The 25,507-nt window shown below is 32.7% G+C and overlaps 1 protein-coding gene across 4 annotated transcripts in view; it reads right to left on the reverse strand.

Moving 5' to 3' along the window:
- Window positions 1-25,507, reverse strand: part of LOC118181929 (TBC1 domain family member 14-like) — a 45,935-nt gene that overhangs the window by 5,753 nt on the left and 14,675 nt on the right. For 3 of the 4 annotated variants that reach the window (XM_035351162.2, XM_035351164.2, XM_035351163.2), the window contains exons 6-11: window positions 21,713-21,900; window positions 19,998-20,083; window positions 18,251-18,322; window positions 11,874-12,002; window positions 8,841-8,950; window positions 2,461-2,564 (exon numbers count right to left, since the gene is read on the reverse strand). In XM_035351162.2, coding sequence (XP_035207053.1) covers window positions 2,461-2,564; window positions 8,841-8,950; window positions 11,874-12,002; window positions 18,251-18,322; window positions 19,998-20,083; window positions 21,713-21,900 — 689 coding nt within the window. The remainder of the gene's footprint in view (window positions 1-2,460; window positions 2,565-8,840; window positions 8,951-11,873; window positions 12,003-18,250; window positions 18,323-19,997; window positions 20,084-21,712; window positions 21,901-25,507) is intronic. The other variant, XM_085822648.1, reaches the window with a different exon arrangement.

Consider the following 25,507-nt stretch of genomic DNA (forward strand, 5'->3'; position numbering starts at 1 on the left):
GTGCAAATATACACACATTTCTGAACTTGTTCCCAATAACAGAAGAGTACCATAAAATATTTAAGTAACAGTTTAAAATTCGACTACTTCGACAAGTTCAACGGTGGACAACTGGAGTCTTGAGCATGATGTAGTGTTTATATACCATCTGTATGAGCTACTAGAAAAATCTATCACCTACCCATAGTAAGTTATCTTCCAAAACTTTCTTACAGTATAAGATATAGTTTATAGTTTTGAATATAGTATAGTTTATAGTTTTGAATATTTTCAAGAAAGTGCAGTGTACAAAGTATTTAGAAGTTCCAAAAGATTTCATTAAATAGCATACTGAAAGAGTTTTAACTCTCAAGGACACTGGGATCTAGGTATTACGGAAACTGCAAAGCCATATTCTTTTTTTAATGCATATTTCTGCTGGTCATCAATAAAACTATCCTGTTAAAATTCTGAGTCAAAATGATTAATAGTTTTTTTAGGTTAGAATCTGAGACATTTCAATGATCCAAAAGTGCAAATGAATCTTTTTTAAAATTGACAATTCTGAACATCCCATTCCTACTTAAATGCACAGGTCTGATGTTTACTTTGGAACAGCTTCATGACTCTAGCAATAGCAGCATCTTTTTTTTTTCCCCCCCCCATCAGTCAAAGTTTAAACTTATTAACAACACTTGTCTCAGTTCACCTTAGTAATATACATGTTTTGTCTGATCAGCTATTATGCAGTGAAATTATCACTTTATTTCATAAGACCAGTTCCTATAAAAGGATTTGTAACTGAATTCCAAAAATGCACAGTCATTTCTCCATCTGGTTACAGCCTCATGGAGAAGATGAAAATTCAGCATTAATGTATATACTATATCTGGTGTACAGACATCTGTGCACAATTACAAGACTGATTTTGCAAGTTGCTAGAAGTTTAAGCAATTTATCATCATTTTAATAAAAGATATTCAGAACTCCCTTGACTCCATATTAACTTTTCTAAGAATGGAAAATAGATCAATTTAAGGTTGATATTTAAATTAGGTTACGTGAATCAAGAATACGATGGAAAAAGGTAATTATACACTCTATAACAAAAAAGAAAAAGACGCACCAAGAAGGAATTATACAATTGCTTTGAAATTTTGTATGCATAAATGTTTTCACCAAATATGCAAATGATTAAAATTTGGTGTCCAGTGAATGAATGGTGCGATCTCCAATGCATCGGAACTGCACATCCAGCAGATGTAGTATATAAGGAGCTGTTCTTGAACTGTTGTTAAAAATTTCTGTTGCATTGTGATTTAGGATACCTTTCAAAAACTGAAAAAATCTCTCGCTGCAGGATTCAAGCTCATTATGAGCAACTGTCAGAGTTTGAAAGAGGTCGTATCATTGGATTTAATATTGAAATTGTCATATCACCGATTGAAAGAGGCAGGTTGGGCAAATCGTCATGCGAGTTAAAGCGATTAGAAGATGCTGGCAAGAATGACTGGACAATGGCAGATTTCAATGCCATGATGGTAGCGGTCGACCTAGGGCCACAACAGATCGGGAGGACAGAGTAAGGGTCAGATCAGCTGTCACAGTGCCTGATTCATTGCTATCAACCATCAGACATATGACGTGCACACGAGTGTCCACCATGACCATTCACAGACAGGGTGCTTGGCTCGATCAGGTTGGAATGATGCTGAATGGGGATGTATAGTCTTTAGCGACGAATCCCGCTTCCAAAAGTGTCATGACAATCATCAAAGACATGTCAGGAGATGCTCAGAGCAGCATGCCGATCCTGCTTTCGCTACTACTACTGCACGCCACACAGGCCCTCAACCAGGAGTTATAGTCTGGGGTGGCATTTCCCTTGATAGCTAGATCCCTTTAGTCGTCATTAGAGGCACAGTGGTATGTTGATGACATTCTGAGATCTGTTCTGCTACAGTTCCTTTTACAGTACCCTGGCCTTATTTTTCAGCGAGATAATGCCAGACCACATATGGCACATGTTGCTGTGAACTGTTTTACAGCTTGTTAAACACTTCCTTGGCCAGCCAGATCTCTCTCCCATCGAGCATATGTCTGATATGATGGGAAGGCGACTGCACCTACCAGGAAATGTTGGTGACCTAGCCCGACAATTGGAGCAAATTTGACAAGAAATACCACAGGAGACCAACCAAGAGTTTTATCAGTCTATGTCACGCCATGTGGCAGTTTGCATCACGTCGTACACCTTATTGAGCTCATTACTTTGTAACTACGTAACTCTGAAATAAATTATTTGTTCTGAAATTTTAATCATTTTCTATTCTGTGCATAATTTTCCTATTCACCAGTGTTTTGTTACCATCGGACAACTCCATCTTGGTGCATCATTTTTTTTTTTTTTTAATAGAGTGCATTTTAAGTAAAAGGAAAGTTTTACAAACTATTTATTTTTACCATCAAGAACAGACATACCTAAGGCAGTTTTAACTAAAAATTCTTCTCCATCCCTGAGATAAACATCCCACACTCTACAAGCAACATCCAGTGGTAAAGATTTACTGTACAAAGTATAAAGCCTAGGAAAAGTTTAAAAATAAATAAATGAAAAGTTAAGACATCTTAAAAATGACATTTTATTATTATTATTATTATTTATTTATTTATTTTTTTTTTATAGAATTGCATATCAGTTAAGCCAAAAAGAACCATCCTGTTACTATTACAAATGATGACAGACAGAAAACACTTTAAATTGGCACATATTTACCTGTGATACACCAAATCAAATTTTAACTAACCTAATTTCTTATTAGACATTCTACATAGTCTACACAAAATCCTTTTGTTAAATAATGAATAGTCTATGGTCTATATCAAACCCACATTGTAGCATATCTGGAGAGATGGCATGTGGATAACGCAGATTTTGAGTTCATTAAGTTTGCATGGCAATGGAAGCACAAAAACAATATCTTCAATCTTTAACATACAACTCTTCCCACCAAAAAGAAACATTAAGTAAACTTAAAGGCCAGGTGAGCATTTGTATTTGCTCTACACCAGGGGTCCCCAACCTTTTTGTCCTTAAGAGCACATTCTACAATATCTGTTGGACGGTTGGCACCATTTACTTTTTCAAAATGAATTTATAGTTGAATAGAATTACTTACTTAGATTTTGATGCACACACACAAAAAAGACATTGGTTGCATTTTGCTTTGTGCTGATATCTGTGTTGGATGCAATTTCTATTTCATAAAAAATGAGAAAACTTTTACATGGAATTTTATTGAAATCTAAAACATTTTTATTTTGATCGCACAGTGGTGGGCACATGTTAAATGATCAGCGGGTGCCATGGCATAGGGATGCAGGCATAGGGTTGGGAACTCCTGATGTACACAGTAGATGTGTGTTGTGACAAAAGTATCTCACACAGAGCATCTTGCAAGAGAAACATAGACAGCCAAAGTTTAGTTTGATATATCAGAGGTAAATATGTGCTAACTTTAAGAGAATGACTATTTTTCACTTACTGATATACACATAAGCATTACCTTGTAAAGCATAATTATTCAACAAAAAATATGACAACTATATTTATCCAATATATAAATGCCTTCTAATAAAAGCCATATATATGAGGATTTGTATTTTAACATTCCCAACAACAAATTTTTAACATTTTTTTTTAAACTCTCAAATCTATATAAATTAAGCCATGACTTGTCAAAGCAGCCCATGCCATAAGAGCTCCAGTGGAAGACCTCAAGACTAAGTAGCCCCAATAAAACAGCTTTCAAGAGTAAATAATTATTTTTTAATAATACAAGAGAATATTAACAGCTTTTATACAACATTAGATTAATGCCAGTTAATATAAAAGGGAAAATAATTACTACTACAAGTAATAAGTCACAACAGTCCATGCCAGGTGTAGTAAAATAATTCTCTTTGGATACATAATAGATTATATACCTAAGATAATTACTTTAATTATTTTGATTAAAAAGTGTCATTGGTTTATACCACTAAGAAACAAAACTGAAATAACATATTATCAGAAGGGCTAAGGCAGCAAGAATCAGCATATTATTAAAAAAATTGCAGGGTTAGTTTTGAAGGTTAACCTTTAAACTAATCTTGCAAAATTATGAATGTCATACTGATTCTTGGTGCCCTAAAACCTCCAATATCTGTCATTCAGCATGTTGCTTTAACTCAGATTTGAAGCAACATATGTTTGCATATTTCAGAAGCTGTTACAGCTGATGGAAACTTTGCATTCATCTAGTATATTAAATGAATACAACAAATGCAATTCAAAACATTGTGTTAGAAGTTTTTAATGACACAAAAGTTGCCAGCTGTTTGTTTCATTTGGAGCAGTCTTCATGGAGAAAAGAGTAAGATCTCAATCGATCAATTGAACCTAACAGAACTTTATATAAATAAAGAAAATATGCATGTTCGCAATAAAATGTTGTCAGCACTTTGGCCACAACATGATGTTATAGGAATATTTGAAGAATTAGTTCAGAACTTCCCAGATGGACTACAGTCTATTATTGGTTACTAAGACGATACATATATGAATAAGACACAATCACTGAGCACAACCACAATTTAGATTACATATATGGAATGTTCATGAGTGCATCCCCTGTAGTCTTCTGAGGATAAACAATTTGGTTAGAAGGGTGGCATGGGGCATTCCAGCAAACTGTCGATTGCCATCACAGATCCATCTACAAACTCATCTAATATCAAAAAGTAGGATGTGGTGGAAATTCGTGTAACCACCTTTGCTACAAGTAAATGGTAATTGAAAGGGGTACAACCTCCAGCCTACCTAACCGAAACTATGTTCAGCCATAAGGCTCACAAGGGCTTACCCAGTCAGGTATTTGTAACCTTGCTGCAGGTATTCGTAACCCAGATGCAAGCAAAACTAAATATGTGCAACTTATTTGATGCCTGGAAGCATTAGTAGAAAAGTATGCTAATGAGGAACATATGGATTTTCTTAAATCTTAAAATATAATCATTATCTTAAAATGTAAATTTTGTATATTAATATATTGTACAGGCAAACCTCTATTTAGTGAACATTCTACTTTACACGGATTTAAGTTTTTTGTGGGATTTTGCCAGACGTGTGAATTTCTTGCATAAAAAAACTCAAAATAATGAAGTACACACTCTATTTAAAAAAGATTTTGAATGAATATTTTTTCAAAATTTTTCTTTCTAATTTAAAACTGTTTATTCATTTGCTGTGACAAGTATGTGTGTGCAACTGTGGTCCTAAAAAAAGCATACGGCTCATTACCTTTTGTCCCATTCCATTCTGCATGATGTTAAAAAGGGGGGGGGAAGGAGATTCATGAATAATAAAGCATTTACCCATCCTGTTGTTAAAAATTTCCCAACTAATACTCTTTTGCAAACCAGTTTAAGCTTAAGCAACAACTTTACATTATTCATATTTCAACTTTTTTTTTTTTTTTTTTTTATACTGCATATCTTTTTTAAAGTTAGTTGTTTACTAAATCATAAAAATGTCAAAACGAAAGTATCTAACACCTACAGGAAAAATACAGATTCTCAACAAAGTGGACAAAGGGTGTGAAGAAGAAAGACATTGCCATAAAATTTGGTATTTTGCAAAACAAGTTAATGATAAACCATAAAAATTGGGGTACAATTTTGCCAAGCTTTGATTTCATTGATCCAAGCTCCAAACATAAGAAAATGTCCATTTTTAAAGATACTGGTAAAGCAGCATAAAAATGGCAGCAGACAGTTAAGAGAAAAAAGTGTACCAATATCAGGAACAATGATGTTGAAAAAGGTTATGGAGTTTACCAAACCTATAGGACAAAGTGAATTTCATTCAAACAATGGATGGCTGGGGGAAAAAAAAAAAAAAAAAAAAAAAAAAAAACGAAATGGAGTAGTTGCAAAAATCACATATGGTAAAAGCAAAGATGTTAATGAAGATGAATGAGTCACATGAAAAGATTGAAAACTAAAGGAAATCAATGAAATTTACAAAGCAAAAGGTATCTTCGATGCTGATTACTGGCTTACTTTATTAACACATTAAAGGCGGGGGATCTTGACGAAAATATGCTAGGTAACGCAGCGACCGCTTCGCCTCGTACGTCCTAGAGCGGGCGATATTTTGTGTAATCATAAAAAAATTTAGACTTAAAAAAGTTTATTTAAACTCTTAAATACAAGAAATATTAAAAAGAACTAAACACTAATTACAAAAAATGTTTTAAAATACATATTTATGAGAAGAATCTAGTATTTTTTATGAGTGTGATAATGTTGATAACACTCGCCACGGTGAAGAGGTGCATTGCAAAACTCGCATTTGAAGCAAATCAACTTTCTTTTTTTTTATGTGCCGCACAAACTATGCAGTTTCGTTGGGCATATAGCTTTTTGCCTTTATTTTCTATCCGAATTAATTTGTGCTTTTTGATGTCTAGCGAAAGACGTCTAGGCGGACCAATTTTATATCGTGGAGTCCGTGGTGTCAAGTTTGACGTACCAGGTTGCGGCTTTTCAATGTCCATCAAATCGTCTGCATATATATCTTTATTTTCACATGAAACCATATTGAAGGATTTCAAAATTTATTGTAAGTAGAATTTGAACAAACAGCTTCAAACCACAAAACATACTAAATACAAATGTAAAGTGGTGCATGGATTGTGCAATGTGGTTGCAAACCACATTGCGCAATCCATGCGCTAGCTACAGTCGAGATAAATGTGCAAGCTACAGTTGAGATAAATCGTAGTACTACGACTCCCGCCTTTAAGCTACAGTCGAGATAAATCGTAGTACTACGACTCCCGCCTTTAAGCTACAGTCGAGAGAAATTGTAATACTACGACTCTCTCCTTATTGTGTTAACATTTACCACAAAGAAAATTAATTTTTTTAAAAAAAAATATTTTAGAGGTAAGCACAGCAAAGATACAGTTACTGTACTGCTATGTGTAAATATGAACAAATCTGAAAGGGAATGAAAAATTGAAACCTTTACTTAGAAGAAAGGGTAAAAACCCAAAATGTTTTAGGGTTATTAAATCACAGGAAGTAGGTTATGATTTCAACAAGAACTGAATGACTTTTGAAATGTGGTTAAAAAATTTAGATAAGTATATGCCTGTATGGAAATGAAAAATTGCTCTAGTGATAAGACAACTGCAGTGCTCATCCTCATTATTGCAAAATAATTTTGAAAAAGGTACTGAGAGAAATTGAAAGTAATCAGCTGTTATGTGTAATAAGTTAACATGGTTGTATATCTGAACTTGCAAAAGTATGAAATTATGATGTGACTGAAAATGTTGGTTTCATCAGCAAAATTGATACTACTGAAAATAGTGGTATCAATGATGACAATGGGCAAAATGAAGAATAGAATAATATGTGGTTGCAATTGTAAAATGAAGGGCAATTAAAGAAAAATGAACAATTACAAGATTATTTATTTATAAATAACGACCTCAGGAATTCCTACTGAAGACGGTATATTGGAAAGCATAAAAAATAGCAGCCAGAGAGCATGAAAAAGACAGATAATGAAGAAGATTAAAATTTTAATGTTAATGAATGCACATAATCTTCACCAGAATATATGTTAAATGTGCTTGATATTTTATGACATGATTTTCCAGTTTGAAGAAAGTGTACTAAAAGATGTTTTCCAGGCATTACACAAATGTCAGAACTATAATGACATGCAGTTTTCCTCCCAAAAGTTTAAACAAACTAAAGCAGTGGTCGTCAACCCTTAGAACTTCACGGACCACTACATATATAATTTTATATTTGGCGAGCCACTAATATGAATTAAAAAAAAGATAAATACATTTATACAATAATAATCACCAAACTACACATATTTCGTTCACATTGAAAAATTACATGAAAAGCACAAAAATCTTATCTTCTTGTACAAAAAGCTTCACATTTCCAAATCATTGAAAAGGAACTTCACAAAAAGGAAGAACAAACCAGCAAACGCAAAGCAACATAAATAAACTGACAGTGTTATGCCACCAAATTTTAATTGTTGTAAACATAATAATCATTGCATACTCAGCAATGGCACCATTGATCAACAGTTAGACATAACAAAAACCGAAACTTCCAGTGATGGAATTATAAACAAGAATGCAGATGGTTCTCATAAAAATAAGTCATCAAGTTGCCTATTGACACCAAGAAAAACTGTTCTCTTAACGGCTACAATAGCATATGTTTGTAATTCAAAAGGAAAGAGAATTCCAGTTCATGCTAATATTGATAACAGCAGCACATCCATGGATGCCAACTCTCACTTTCAAATGTCGCGAGATACATCTGCAAAAGTAGTAGCTAAAATTTAAAAAAAAAAAAAGTATAATTCATATTCTATAATAGATTTTGTTAGTTGTTTTTTTTTAAACTGAATCTTCATAAAAACATAAATAATGTCAAAGTTTTTCTGCGAACCAGCAAAAAGTTATCATGGACCACTGGTTGGCGACCGCTGAACTAAAGTAACTGATTAATTGAAATGTAATTAAATGTAACTGATTAAATGAAATATACATGTAATTTTGCATTCATATTTCATTTTACTACTATTTTACATTTAAATTAAAAAAATTTCTCATACTAAGATGTTCTCTTGTTTTCTCATAATGTCCATTTTGCAAAGACCTTCATGGGATTCTGCAGCTTTGCTAAACAGAGGTTTGACTGCATATATATTTCTTAAAATATGTTTTTTAATAAACACGAAAACTATGCAATTGCAATCCATTGATATGGTTACTTACCAGTCAACTAAATAGAGATCAGGGCTTAAATTCTGTTTTGAAAATACATCTGAAAGCCTAGGAAGATTCTCCCTGAAATAGTCTTCATAAACTGAATAGTATGCAGTCATCTACATAAGAATAACAGCAAATGTTCACATGAAGTATAGCAAGATACAAATACAAACAATTTTGAAAATTTTTCTCGAGTATGCTGGAATTTTACATGGAAATTTTTTTAACACAATTTTTATATAAATATCAGATTCTCTTTACATATGTTACTTTGACTTAATGGAGTTCATAAAGTACCTTAATAAATATCTGCCTACTTACATTTGAATATCAAAAAATATTTGTATTAAAAATTCTTAGATTTTTCATTTATAATAAAGATGCTATTTACAGTGAAATTTTTCAGAGCAGTTTTGACTAAAAAATACTAGATACTATTTCATGCTTTATAACAGAGCTGTCCAATCTTTTCATTAAGTAGAACTATATAAAAATTTTGCATGCAGCTTTCAGGATAAAAGTTACCATACACTTTATTATATATAATAAATGCAAAAACATCAGAAATTATGCATTATAAAGTTATGCACTTTTACATTATCTTATTTTGCACAGTAAATATATTAAAATTTAAACATTATAAAATTAGAGGCCAGAAATTAGTATGCCTAATGTATTACAAAATTATTTTTCTCGTTATTAGACCCAAAACTTAGTTATTGTAAGGCCTGGCATTCCAAATTTTGAAGTTAGAAATCCTATAGCACAGTTTTCCCTTTTGGCCATAACATGACATTATTATGTTTAGTAGTTTAAATCATCACAAATAAAATGCATATTTGACATTTTTTATTGAACAGTGCACAAAAAGTGTACAAAAGAAAGCAGGCAAAAATACATGCATACAAACTTGTAGAGTGCCTACAGAGCTTGTATAGTTCTAAAAAATAATTCAGGGTGGTAGAGATCTTTAACTACAACTTGTTTCTGTTAAGGGAAAAGAAGGATTCTGAGCAGGTAAAATATTGGGAAGCCCTTTTAAACTCATGGTCCTAGGCCTGAACAACATAGCTGATAATCAGGTGCCGAGTGAAATCATTTTTCTTTTATGGAAACCTAGTAGTTTGCAATAGTTGCTAGCTTATATACTACAAGAGGGAGGAATTACAAATATTGTTTTTCCAGAACTACGTGTGATAATAGCTTACAAGGCGTGACACACACACACACACACAGACAAAAAAAAAAAAAAAAAAGACACTGGTCCAATAAATTATTGTACTTACAGAATCAGTTCTCCATGACATTATCACCTTCAAAGTAGTCCGCCTCAGCATTCACACACTTCTACATTCGGTGCTGCCATTGCTGGTAACAGTTCTGAAACAAGGTTTTTGGAAGGCCCTTCAGGAGATTCTCCATTTTTGCCTGAATCTTTTCAACTAAGATAAAATGGCTTCCCTTTAAGCCTGATTTAGCTTAAAGGTTCAGGAAATAAATAAAAAAAAAAAAAAAAAAAAGTCACATGGAGCCAAATCAGGTGAATATGGAGGATTCCTCATCACAGTAATGTTTTTGCTGGTCAGAAACTGCTTGACAGATAGGGCTGTGTGAGCGGGTGCATTGTCCTGGTGGAATAGCCATCCATCACTCCACAACTGTGACCTTTTTTCCCTAATTTTTTCACAAAGTGTTTTTAGTACTTCAGTGTAGTAGTGTTGATTAATAGTATGACCACTGGAAACCCACTCAATCATTACAAGTCCATTAATGTCGAAGAAGACAATTAACATGGCCATGAATTTTGATTTTGACATGCGTGGTTTGTCTCTTCTCCCTGAAAAACCACTTATGCCATTCAAACACACATACATGAGACAAAGTTTCATTTCCATAACATTTGAAATGTTTTCGTGGCTGCTTTCTTAAGTTTCACAAGAAACTTGATGTTGGTTCGATGTTCGGTTTTTTTTTTATATTAGCCATTTTTTCAGAAGTTGCACATGTTCAACTTAATGGTGCAGTACTCCCAACTGATGTGATCAGTTAAGTCGAAACTGGCCGCATGGAAAGGGGAGATGTGTGGCATGACGTCACCAAAACAGTTCTTGTCAACTCCACTTTTATTTTCAAGCTACACACTTAGACTTTTTTTTTTGGCACACTTCATAAAAGCAACTCCCCCCCCACAACTTTTGAAGTTGTTTTCTGTATGGACGATTGTGTTAGAGATATATTATTTTCTCTACAGATGATTATAATTATAATATTTTATTTAAAAAAATATGGAATGAATAGTAAATTTTACTGATAAAATACCAAATAATTTGTGAAATGCTTTTTCAAGAACAGTTTATTATTGAATAGGTCTTCATGCAGGGTGTATCAGTACAGCATTGACAAACTTTCAGGAGAGATAGAGTAGTCCTAGACGATGGGAAATCACATAGCAATGCATAGTTGGAAACACGTTGCTAGCGCAGGAGTAACAACAAAAAACACAAGAAAGGAGGGACACAAACAGGGTAAGTATGATGCTTATTATGCTTAGTGCCAATGAAACCAAGGAATAAGAACAAAAACCGATGATCACCATCATCAAGGTGGTGTTCGAAATTACGATCCGGACCGTGATGCAGGAACTGTATCTTATGCATCTGCCATGCAATCTTTCATGCTCTGGAAAAGTGAGGCCTACTTCACGGTCCGAGGTTGTAATTTCGAACAGCTTTATTGATGATTGTTGTTTGTTTATGTTCTTATTTGTTGGTTTCTGCAGTACTGAACATAATAAAACACATTTTGTCTCACTGCTTGTGTCATCCCTATAGAGTCAGGAAAGCATTTCCGACCATGCACTAGTACATGATTTCCCATCGTCTAGGTGTACTCTTATCTCTCCAGAAAATTTGTCGCTGCTGTACTGATACACCTTGTATATGCAACTAATTTCAACCTGCCATAACTTTTTACATTTTCTTTGAAATATATCATGTAAGAACAGAAAAGTGTACTTAATAAAAATACAAATATAATTACCATTTTTTGTTCTATTCTAAAAAATGATAACTGGCACTGCCTGTTCAATAAATTGCAGAAGCATATAAAAGAATCAACTGCATCCATATTCAATAACAACATGGCAGCTAAGAAAGACATGCCTTGAACCTGAAATATATGGCTTAAATTGAAAGTCGGGTATAAATGCAACTTAAAATAGTAATATGATACATGAAATACTAATAGTAATACCTAATTAAATATTAAGATTTTTCTAATGAAACTTTTTCAGACATTGCATACATTCATTACGTTCAATAGACCTATAAATATCAAGATTAACTGGGAACTACCCATGTGAACACTCAAAGCAGATAAATGTGTCACCTTTCTTCTGTTGTCCAGGCAAGCACTGGAATTTTATTTCTTGTACAGAGAAGATTAACCATTTTTATTTACTTTGTTTTAGAAAGGCAATACTTAGTGTGGCTCAGAAATGATTTAGTAAACAAAGAATAATTTTTAACAAAGTAATCCAGTAAAACTTTCTTTCGTGAACTTTAGTCATTTCTGAAGATAGTTTGACATTTGAAATATTCTTAAGCCAAAACAATTTTTCCCATAGGAATTAATGTAAAATGAAATAATCTGTTGCTGGATCTCAAATAATTGCTCAGAACACAGTACTTTGTATTCAGTTCATAATACAAAATCAGCGGAATTCCTTCAATCTAACACATACACAACATTTTAACTTATATATAATACGAGGGTTCTTTTTTTCTTCAAGGTCTGATTGGTCACAAAAGGAAAGTTCCTGGGAAAATTGTCTAGTGCAGTGTCTCTAGTTGGCCTGAGGAATGTCAATTCGCAATTGTCATTTCTGAGTACATAAGGAGCACATAAACATGCTTTGAAAAATAGTCTCCCACCAAATGTGAATTGCATTTAGTCATTTGATTTCTGCATGCTGAAGGAAGTAATGCAGCTGAAATTCATAGACAACTGAGTAAAGTATACAGAGAAACGTTCATGAGTGACAGCAAAGTGTGGAAATGGTGCAGGAACTTTGAATCTAGACACACAGATGTTCATGATGCAGGCATCCAGGAAAGGAAGCCAGTGTCAATCGATGATCTTGTTCAGCTCGTGGATCAGGCGGTTCACGAAAATCATCGGTTCACAATTTCTGGGTTGAGTGATTTGTTTTCTGAAATTTCACAGTCAGCTCTCTATAGAATTGCGAGTGAAAGACTCGAATACCGCAAACTTTGCCTGAGATGGATTCCCAAGATGCTGTCTGACCATCACAAAACTCAGCAAATGGGTGCCGCATTAATTTTCCTCCAGTGGTACTATCAGGATGGAGATGAGACATGGATGTATTATGCAACTGAAGAAACAAAAGAGCGATCGAAACAGTGGATGCATTCACACTCTCCAAGTCGTAAGCCAAAAAAGTTCCAAGCGCATGTTCTCCAAAAAGTATATGGCTACAGTGTTTTGGTACCAATAAGGTGTTCTCTTGGTGGAATTCATGCCCCGTGGCACAACCATCACTACAGCTTCGTACTGCATGAGTCTTGAACATCTTCGAAAGGCAATTCAGAAGAAGAGAAGAGAAATGCTGTTGTCAGGTATTGCCCTTATTCATGAAAATGCGCAGCCGCACACTGCAGGTGAAATAAGGATCCTCCTGCAGCGTTTTGGATGGGAAATTTGTGATCACCCATCATACAGTCCTGACTTGGCTCCCTCATCTCTTTGCCCACACGAAACACTGGCTAAGAGGACAGCATTTTGCCACAGACAAAGAGCTGCAGACCAGAGTGCAGAATTGGCTGAAAACACAGGCAGCTGCTTACTATGAAAGGCATTGGAAAATTGGTACCACGCTATGACAAATGTATGAATCGGAATGGTGATTACATTGAAAAGTAGCTTAATGTTGTATCACATTGTTCCACATAACATTTTCTCGATTCTCACTGTGACTTTCATTTAGCGACCAATCGGACCTTGAAAAAAAAAAAAAAAAAATAACCTACATATTTAACAAAATACGAAACACATAAAAAATAGGAAAACAAATTAAATTTTACTGAATCTCTATGACGGTGTACATAGAAAGCAATGAAGAAGTCAAAGGTGCAAAATGTTATCATTTGACAGAAGAAATCCTACTCCATAATAATATCAAGTAGATGGCTCTATGTTTTTTTAAAATTTTTCTCTTTCTCTTAGTACCGCTTGCCATCAGTTGATAATCATCAAGCCTCTGTCTCATTAAAAATTTGTCTATTGCATATTCTTTCTGTCTATATTTTAAAATGTTCTTCGCAAAGCAAGATATGACACTATTGCAAATATACATGCTACAGCTTAATACTACTTTATCAGAGTGATAATTTTCTATGAACCTTTGAACCTTATCCCATTTTGCACAAATTTCACGAATCAAATAACTAGGCATATCTTCCCTACCTTCTTCTTCTTCTGAAGACATTTCTTTCACTGCATTAACTGCATTTTGGAATATCATTTATTGCCACCTTATTTGTTCGTATTTCAAGACACTGTTCATCAGCAACCACATTTTACCTTTAGAAAATTTATTTGTTATATTCAAGGTGTTTGTGAACCGAGGCTCCTCTGTACTTCATGTGGTTCAAAAATGATTCACCGAATAAAAAAAGAACATAATGAGAGATAAGTATTTTTCCATTAATGTTTATCAGATTAAGCGCACAACTTAATAATTTTTATTAAGCCTATCTGTAGATAAGCATTACTTAGTGTGGCTTTGAAATGATTCACTAAGTAAGCAAAAACACAGAAAAAGTAAAAGCTTTTCAAGGGACTACACTATTTCAAAGCATTGGAAGATGTGCTTTCATTTCATCAAAATGAATTTAATAGCTTCTTAACAATATGCACCGTACCATCTTTTTAAGTTATTTAAATTAACAAAAATATAAAAAACATAAACAAATTAACAACCTTAATTTTATTTACCCTACAAAGAAAAATAATCAATCTAGATAAGCACTGTAGTAGATTATCTTTTCCCGAAATTTTTAATCAGATAGCTGGCATTTTAACATAATGTTACACGTACTTTTTAACCCCAAAATGTATATAGGTGCATTTACTGCAGCAATATGGTAAGATACATTTTTATTTGATTTGCTAAATGAGCTTATATTTGTTGGCTATTTACATGTGAGTAACTTTACATGTAAGTGCACATATTTTATTATTCAAAATATATTAACTCAATAATTGTAATACTCATGTATTTAAAGATGTTGATGCACGCATTAAAACCTTTATTAACGTTTCAAACTGTCCACTATTTAAAAGAAATTGAACAGCAGTTGACTAAAAATCTTCAAGCAACATATAGTGACATTTTTTTTTCCAGTCTGGGAATAATGCCTTTCTCAAGACACTACTCAGAACCATCTATAAGTCAATCAACTGGGATGCAATTCAAATTTAGTAAGGAGAGTAATGATGACACAGGAAAAATGATTCCATGAAAAAAAATTAGTTCCAAAAGTTGATAATAGTGGAAAATATGATGCTCTTCTAGTCTATGCAACTGAAAATTTGCATGAGATGCAGGTAAAATTTTAAAATGCTACTGCTCAGTTACACAAACAACAGTATCAGTAATAATTCAGCCTATAAAGATGAAGGGAAAACAAAAGGCATTCTGAAGATTAGCTAGGTTCAACATACATCAAACTTTACCTCAGCACACATTACTTGTGATGCTGTTTTATCATCATCAATCAAAAACAACCTCTTCAGTTAAAAAAAAAGCTTCAAAAGCTCTTCATGAATTCAGAAGTTGTAACCTAAGTAAAAGACCTCTATCAGTTAATGTACTGAAATGCATGATTCGACAGAAGTTTGAAGAAACAGGATCCTCAGCAGTTTGGTTCGGCTGAGGGCTTAGAAATGGGTGTCAAAATAAATAATTACTGATTTCAGGAACTGCAGTAGTTGACATTACCCATGGGACCACTGCTGGTAATAGCAATACCCAAGAATGTAACAAATAGATTTAAATTCTTCAATGGTATCGCAAATTTCTCATGAAGTTCTTTACTTCTGCCCATACATGATCAGCCACATGCCGGGATTAATACACAACGATTATGGTACATGAGTGTCATTTGCTCTAACATTTCTTGCCAGTATGGAGGTAAGAGGTGCTTTGCTGTGGAAATTTCTGTGGGGAGATGAAGCTCATTTTCACCTAAATGAGACCATCAATGCTCACTATTCTCAAATTTGGGCATCTGAACAATTCTATGCAGTTCATGGAATCTCACTGCATTCAACAAAAGTTACTGTTGACTGTGGCTTCACAACAGATTACATCAGCAGACCATTTTTTTTGGGGGGGGATATTATTCTAACAGAACGACATACCCATATTGCTCCCTGAAAAGGTACCAAGATAATTTGACTAGTTTTTGTCATTTCATAGCTTCAGCAAAGACAACTGCCATATCAGGTAACTTCTATATAGGCTCATGCACCACTTTACAGAAGAAAGGGTAACGAGTATCTTTTTTTCACTTGTGCGGCCAACTCACTCCCCAGATTTAACCCCACGAGACATTTTTCCTGTGAGATTCTTTGTTCAGTGTCTATCTTAGTGGGGTTCTGACCTGGATGACCTTAAAGGACAACATATTATGGGCTATGCTGAGCATTCCCAGTGATATGTTACTTTGGCCATCAAGAATATTGTGTACAGGATGCAATGTACGATCCAATCTATTGGGGTTCACGTTGTATGGAGTGCCTTTGCTGAGGAAGGACTTTTATTGAATAAAGAAAGTGAAATGGTGCATTGAAATATCATCTCTGTAAAACTTTGGGGCAGTACATTTGCTGCATTAAAGTGGTGTTGCATTGAAATTTCTTTTTTGCTATTGATTTGCCTAGTTCTCAGGTGTGTAGACTACAACAGTTGTAGACTAGAACTAGATATTTTCTCTTAACAGCAACTATCAGAACTTTTTTCAATGGTATCTTTTTCCCCATGTTGTCATTAATCTCCTACCACATTTGGTGGCATTCCAGCTAATAGATTGAACTACAATTGTTTCGAGTAGTGTCAGTCTTTTTTTTTTTTTTTTTTTTTTTTTTTAAAGATCCTGTTTATTTAATAGAAGTGTGCTTTATGTTCACAATGCATTTTATGGAAATGTATTCACTAATATTACAGACACTTTTGAATAGTGATACTAAGGATACTTTTGAATATTATGAATCTTTTCTTCTTTTTAAATGGTATAACATGCTTATACTGCATTATATATAAGTGGCTCTTCTACTAAAAATCATCAGAAAATATAATTTTTGGCCTTTTTATTCATTTAATGAGTAAACATAACATTTACCTGCATATTACCCTCGTAGCTTTGTTTCAGCATATGATTTAGAAACTTCTGATTTCAGGTAACAATCTAAAATGCATGTACAGACAGGAAGGTATACTGTGTATTGCTCAGAGAGTAATACTTGCATATCAACCTTTGAGTGTTTTCAGCACATGATTTTCAACACATGAAAATGCATATACAGAAAGGATATTACATTATGTAGGTAAAAGGAATGTTATTAAAATTAATAACTTTAATCAATTTCTTTGACAAAGCACGTAATACTGTAATATTAGTGCACCTATCCATATGTGCTTTTTAAAGTACTACTAAATATAGTAAATATGATAAATCCTGTTCATATGCTTATTTCTGAGCTTTTGATCAACTCATGTAAAGAAAATTCCTAGTAGATAATCATTTTACACCATATACATAATTTTCCAAATTCTGTAAATTTAGATTCAACATTCATTGTTTTTAGAGCATATTTAGTGTACAGTAATGCCTTAAGAGCTGTTTTCTTTCAAACATGAGAAATTTGAACCTGCATTTACACAATGATTAATTTGCTAGCAATAAAACTACATACATATTTTAAAATTGGAATTACTTTTCTGGGAGTTGGGAGGAAATATTAATTAAAATCATAAAATACATGGTATGTTTGTTCACATGCAAATAATTACCTAACTAAAAAAGAAATTGTTATTTCACTGCTTATGGTTACTGAAACATTTAATAATAGAGAAAATATACATTTTTAATTGCAAAGATTAAAAAGTTTTACTATAATCACAAACTAACTTCTGTACCATTTTAAATAAAAGCTGACTATATTAAGTTATACTAAAGACTATATCATATTATATTAAAATATATTGAAACTGCTATATTAATTTTACTGATTACATTGTGTTATGACTATTTTAATTATACTGATTACACAGTATTAAATGATAGGGATATGCTATCAGCACAGAATGCATAGCAAAACTGAACATCACTTACATAACCTATATCTGGTCTATATATCACATATGCTCCTAAAATCCTTTCTAGAGTGTTATGATATGGTCCACCCTAAGAAAATACAGGAAACAGAAATGTAGATTAAGGGAAATCTTACACTGCATGAGAAATAAGCAGAATTTGCATAAGAAAATGCCATTTATTTGATACAGACAACATTCATAATATCTAAACAATACTCAGTAAAAACTACTAAAATTTTGTTATTTGATATATGTTTTTCAAAAAACAGTAAGAAATTGTAGTTTATTTCATTAGCAAATAATACAGTTCTAGCTGAAAGATATAAAACCAAGAGAATTAAATACATAACGATAACACATTACATCACAACTTGCTTATAACAAGCCCTGATTTAAAAAGGAAATCAGAAATACTTAGTTGGTACAATGTTACGTCTATAGGTGCTTAACTCACTTTTAACGAGCAAACCCCAGTTATAGTGAGCAATATTTTTATGATTCACATACTTTCACCTCTCCAATTCAGCTATCCTTTCTTGGAAAAATTACTCTAACATTCTGAAGTCAACAAAAAGTTTGTTATGAGTCATAAATCCTGTGAACATGTGATGGTGGCCTTTTTCATGTTGTGGAATGAATATGTGAGGACATCCCATGATGATTTTAAGGAGACAGACGGAGATGATGGATGTTGCTTATTGGATGGAAGTTTACTCTGCGTAGGGGTGGCAGTGTAGGGGACTTGTGCGGAGGTCATTCTTTGATCAGCATTCATAGAATATGCTTGCAAAACTTTATCTTGTGATGTCAAAAAGTAAAATTTGTTGATGAAAAAGTAAGGATTTTGCCAGAGGATGAGATAAAAAATTACAAAATCTGCAAAAAGTATGATTTATCTTCTACTGTTTCAACACTGTTAAAGAACAAGGAAAAATTAATGGGTGCATTCCATTAAAATAAGAATGACTGTAATTGAAGAAATGTGCTAGAGAGGATTTGGATGAAGCTCTTTTAAAGTGGATGAAGGTGCAATGTAGTGCAGATTTTCTTGTAAGTGGTTCACTTTTAAAAGTTCAAGCGTAAAAATATATCTGTTGATGCCAATGTTATCACTTCCGAGATATCTACTCCTGAACATATTGTAGCTGAAATTCCAGCTAAAGCAGATTTAAAATAATAAAATAAGCAATAATGATAATGATGAATGTGAAGAATTTCAAAGCTGAACCACCCTCAACATACTCAATTTTTAAGCATGCTTAAGGCAGGGGTGCAAATGACAATGATTTTCAGGCCATAAGTCTCCTCTGAAGCACAATAACACAAGAATGAAATAATGAGACAATTCAAAGCAAATTAACTAACATCTTTTATACTGTACAGAAGTATAAAGTAAAGTAACTATATAGTAAGTATGTATGAATTTTTATGATTTTTTTTATGAACCTGTTTTTTTATGAGCACTGTTTTTTAATGAGCAAATATCGCAGTCCCTTAGCACTCATTACAAGCGAGCTCGACTGTAATTTTCAAAACTAGCTCTCAATGTGCGATTACTCGTTAAAATATCTAAAAAGAATTCTTGATAGATACTGCATTTGACTTTACCAGTTATTAATTAAAATAATAATGATCAAGTTATTTCAGGAAATACAATAAACAAATTAATACAAAAAGTATACGGGCACATTTATACAAAAAATTTTAATATTAAAGTACACCTGGCTTTAATTTTATTGGGATTAAAAAAAAAAACACTCTACCTCTTGAAATATTCCTAGCTGTGGAAATGTTCGTGAAACATCTAATTTTATAAAATCTGCAGCATTTTCATTTGATTCAGTCTCATCTGGAATTATTAATTAAAATGTTATAAAAAATAAAAGAGATTTCAACATAGTATATTAGCATAAAATCAGACTATTCCTTAATTATAATGAACAAATAACTATGTTACACAGAAACCATGATCAAAATAATTAGGACTGTTGATTTTGCCATTATTATTATTTAAACAAAATTCATATCAGCATAGATCAGTTTAATACTTTATTATGTAAGCAAAAGGAGATAACTAAAATGTGTTTCAAGTAAACCGAAATTAAGTTCATTTAATATTTCTGTAAAAAAGACAGATTTCAAATAATAAAAAATTGCTCAAAATAATATAAAAAATTAATATTTTACATACATTTTTAAAAATTTGGTTTATGGACTTATTTTTTTCACCTTTTCCAGTGCTACTTCTATTACTTTCTTATCTATTTCTAAATGAAAAGCAAAATCCAAAGTTTCATTACAAAGTTCTAAAGTTTCATTTACATTAGAAACAAAATCTTTTCAGCTAATAATCCTCCAAACAAAACATAAGTTTTACTAACAGACAAAATTTGTTACGACACTGATATCTTATAAAAGCATACCTTGTCACATTGAAATTAGAAAATAAAATTTATCAACTATTATAATTTATTTTTTTCAAAAATATGCTTGCTGTTTGTAGATCTCTCTTAAAATCTTGCATGCCTTGAATAATCACATAAATTTATCTTGATAGGAAAATATTGTACATTTACTCTAATTTTTGAAGAACTGAGTAGTTTTCAAATAATAGTGTAGTAATAAAATGTAACAATATTTACATTTGTTCTCAGATTGCTTGCAAATTTTTAGGGAATGAGGGATAAGTACAGGGTTTTAATACCTATGTTAAGGTCAACAACTCCAGTTCTGACGACTGAAAAATTTTTTTTGCAACTAATACTGAATCAGAAAGAGGTCAACACAATTTTTAAGCAAACATAATTTCACAGGATGATTTCAAATTAATAGGATGTATATCTTCCTCAAAACATATTTCCTCCTTTTCAGAATTCTTGTTATTTTTTATTGCTCTTATCCTAGATTACCCCGGATAATTCATTAAGAAAAAGTTTGGTCAGCGCAAAGGAATTAAACGTACTCATAAAAAGCAAGTCCAAAACATAAATGCACTCATGCAGAAACCATCTTCATCCACACAAAATAAGCAGGTCAAGTCAATGTTAATTCCAATAACAGCTAGAGGTGTTCATGTACGTATTTCATATTTTATGAACACAGGATTGAATGTTTCTGGGCTTCTAAAGACTTAATTTTGCTAAAGTACCAAGGATTCTTATTCATCATTTTCTAACGAGGGGAATTTAATCAGAGAGATCACCAAACTTTTTTTTTTCATTAAGAGTTTATTATTGAGAAACACAATGTTAATTTTAAGAGATACATAAATAAGCTGAAAACATAACAGCCATGTCTACAATTACAAATTCAGGAAATATTTAACAGAACATAAAACTCTCAAGACCCTCAACAATTTCAGAACAAAAAAGTAAATTCTAAGCACTGAAAAAATTAACTGCTTTATCTAACACACACACAAAAAAAGAAGATTACCATTACATTAAACATTAGTATTTAAGGCAGGAAAAACATATACCATCACTTTTATCACATGCTTTTGCATCAGTTGTAACCCAAATTTTCTCCTTTGATCGAGCTGTACAAATATCAAACAATTCTTGAGTAATGTTTAAATCATTTCCAATGGCTAATTTCCAAATTCTGCCTCGGACGCTTGGAGGAAGACCCTTCCACCAAAGGTCTCGTGTTTTCCTACTGTCTTTACTATAAATCAAAGAAAAAAGAATTTCAGTGACACAGTATAAAAGTATAGAGCAAAATATACACATAAAGCATAACTTCAAGTTTTAGAAGGATAAGCAAATACTTCATAAAAATGTAAAATTCTAAACAGCATGAAAAAAAAGTTTTGTAAAACTGATTACATATACGTCTTTTAACACATGAAACCACCTTTTGACCAAATCTACTTTTACAACATATAAACCCCATGTTTTATTCAGTAATATACTCTTTGATCCACATCACTTCTTAAACACAAGACATATTTTTAAAGTAAGTACCGTTTTGAAATTCTGGCATAGCAGCACTGTAGTTGGCATTTCGTGTGTGCACGCTGTTTACCTACATCTGCTGGCAAGCCACAGGCGGCATTACAGAAACTTCTGACCACGTAAATGCTTCAGTATTTAAAATGGTTCACTGACTGAGAACCCCACTGACAGTGAAATACAGTCGACGATTTGTTTTCTTAGTGCTAAAGATGTGAAAGCAACTAAGCAACTGAATTTATTGTCAGGATGGTGAAGTGCAAGGCAAAAACATAATAAATGATGGAATGGTAAGGAAATGGGTTAAAGCTTTTAAAGATTTCCGCACAAATATTCACGATGATGAATAAAGCGGATGACCTTCTGTCATTACTGAAAAGTTAGCACAGAAAGTTAATGAACGACTAACACAGAACAGATGCTTTAAGATTTCATCCCTACATGATGACCTTCCTTGGTTTTCATTCAGCGTTCTGTATAAAATTATGAGAAAATTCTTAAATCATCGTAAACTGTGCACACGCTGGGTACCCAAAATATCGACAGAGGTGCAAAAAATAAATGTTTAGGTAATGCTTTAACTTTCCTTCAGTGGCAAAGGGAGGAAGGTGATGAATTTTTAAACCAAATTGTCACAGGTGACAAAACCTGGGTGGCTTGTTAAGACCTTAAGCAAACTGTGTTCTGTAAGCCCAATCTAAAACAAAAGGCATGGCATGTTGCTTAGAGGGATTGTTTTGCTTCATGATAATGCCCATCCACAGGGGCTAAATAAACTCAAGATCTCATCATGCCATTTTACTGGGAACAAGTTGATCACCCTCTGTACACTCCCAATCTAGTGCTACTGTAGAAGCATCTGGGTGGTCTTCTTCACAATGACGATGATATTAAATGACTAATGTTGCAGAAGGTGTCAAATCAGATGACAGACTTTTATTAAAAGGGGATTCAAAAACTGGTTGTATGATATGACAAGTGCCTTAATATTGGCAGAAATTATGTAGAAAAATAGACTGAGGTACAGGCTTTCATATAAAACTGGTAAGAAAAATTCTACATGCTTTTTTTTAAATGTCCAAATGGTACTTCCTTTAAAAACATGTCTCATATTTTAAATTGATCTATCTAGTTTATCTTTTCACAAGCTAGAATGTGTACCCTACTGTAAATCTAATCCTTCTACAAAAGATGATGAAAATTTACAAAGATATAGTGTTTTTACAAGAAGTCAAATTCTTTTGTATAAAGCTTTTCAGAATTTTTATTAATCATATGTTTCAGTTATAATTCAAGGTAATTGATTTCCAATAACTTAGTCTTGACTGCATTAGGTGCATTTTAATTCTAATAGTGTATGACTCACCTGATCTTTTGTTCTAAGCATGAGCATGTGCAGGTGTTATTTCAATAAAACAACATCAATAAAATAATTGCGATATTACCAAAGTATTTTAGTACTACAGAGGCTGTTCACACATTTTTTAGACGATGTATATTGTATTCACAAAACTAAATTACATAAAATTCTTGTGTTTTAAATGTTCTATTTGACATCCCTTACTCTAAACTATCTTTCATAACCGCAATTTCCAGGATAATAATGCCTTTTGAAGTGGCAGAAGAGGTATTCTATCCCATTCCTCCCGGACAGCTTTCCAGAGTCCTGTTAGGGTTTTGGGACAACGTTTGGACAATGCAGTTTTTAAAAGTCCGAAAGCACAAAAATCCATAGGTGACACATCGGGAGATTTAGTAGGGATATCAGTGAAGGGTATGGCCTTGACACCAGTTTTTGTTCCATTTCTTTTAGGAAATTTACAGTGGATTTTGATGTGTGACTGCTAGCTTTGTCCTGATGGAGTCTCACAGATTGATGGCACTGTACATAAAGCGATGGTATTTCATTCAGAAAAATTGGCGATAAAATATGTTCCTGATAGTATTTGATTAATCTTGACATTTTTTTTGCCCTCTCTTTATTTTTAACTTGCCATTATGAGAAAAACCAGCAACAGTCATGAATCCCTTAGAAAAACTTTCTTCCGATTCTTTGAACCATGTTCTAAATTTTTTCTTCCCTTTTATGATAATAAATGGCTCTTTTTTTCTTACATTTATTTAAATACACCCATGCTTCATCTATTGTGACAGTCGTTTTCCATTTTTCTTTGGATAAGTGTTTCTCATATAGAATTCTGCAGCGTGTCCTGCGCTGAGCGATATGCTTTGGAAGAAGACGATGCACATTGCGTTTTTTCGCTTTCTTAGGATTTAAATACACGTTTATCATTTTGTTTACAGTGGACACCGAGCATTTTAATGATTTTGCAACTGTCCTTTGACTAGGGGGATTTTCTTTTAACATTAAACAATGTACCTTTGTAATAGTCGAAGATGACCGTTTTTACCTTGGATACTTGTTTGGAATTTTTGTCCAACTTGAGGCTCCAATTTGACGATGATATTACCTATCGACGCTTTAGATATCATAAAACCATGACTCTCACATCGTTTTTGGATAACAGAGTATGCATATTTCTCTTCGGAAAGAGCGTAAATGTAGCCTTCGAACCACTGCTTTGTTAAATTCGCCATTTTGAATAAAAACAAAACTTTCAAGACACAGACGATAATTTTGACTTTTAAAAACATAGTACAATTGCAATTACTTCTTTTGCAGCAAACAATTTTTATTATTGCTTACCAAAATCGTCTAAACAATGTGCGAACAGCCTCTGTAAAAAAATATTTCCCTAAAATAATAAACATAAATAGCTATTTCCAAAAAAAAAAAAAAAAAAAAAAAATACAGATGCTTAAATTCATTTATTTACATCTATAAAAAATTAACACAAAAACTGAGCTTAAATTTCTTTGCAACATGCACATTATATAAGTTCCAGCTCTAGCAAAAATCTTGATGGTGCTATGATTAAACATGAATAATTTTTTTTTTTTAAATTATTTTGAATACCACTATTAGCAGCTCCCATTTTTTATCAGTTTTATAGTCATTTACACAATACGTAACAATTCTATAAACATCAATTTTCAATAAATAAATTAAATAAAATAGTCATAAATAGCATTCTTTTTTTTTTTTTTTTTTTTTTTTTTTAAGGGATATGCAATCATTACACTAGGTAGCATTTCACAACAACTCACAGTTAACTGGTGCACAGAGAAATATTTTGCATGGATACAAAATACACGACGCACCGAGAAGGAGTTATTCGAATGGGACAAAAATCATCAGAAGTGATGTACATGTACAGAAAAACAAATGATTACAGTTTGAGAAAAATTGGATGATTTAT

The sequence above is a fragment of the Stegodyphus dumicola genome, chromosome 8 (genome assembly GCF_044657685.1).
Source record: "Stegodyphus dumicola isolate Sdum_Otavi_A_Nest chromosome 8, ASM4465768v1".
Classification (NCBI taxonomy): domain Eukaryota; kingdom Metazoa; phylum Arthropoda; class Arachnida; order Araneae; family Eresidae; genus Stegodyphus; species Stegodyphus dumicola.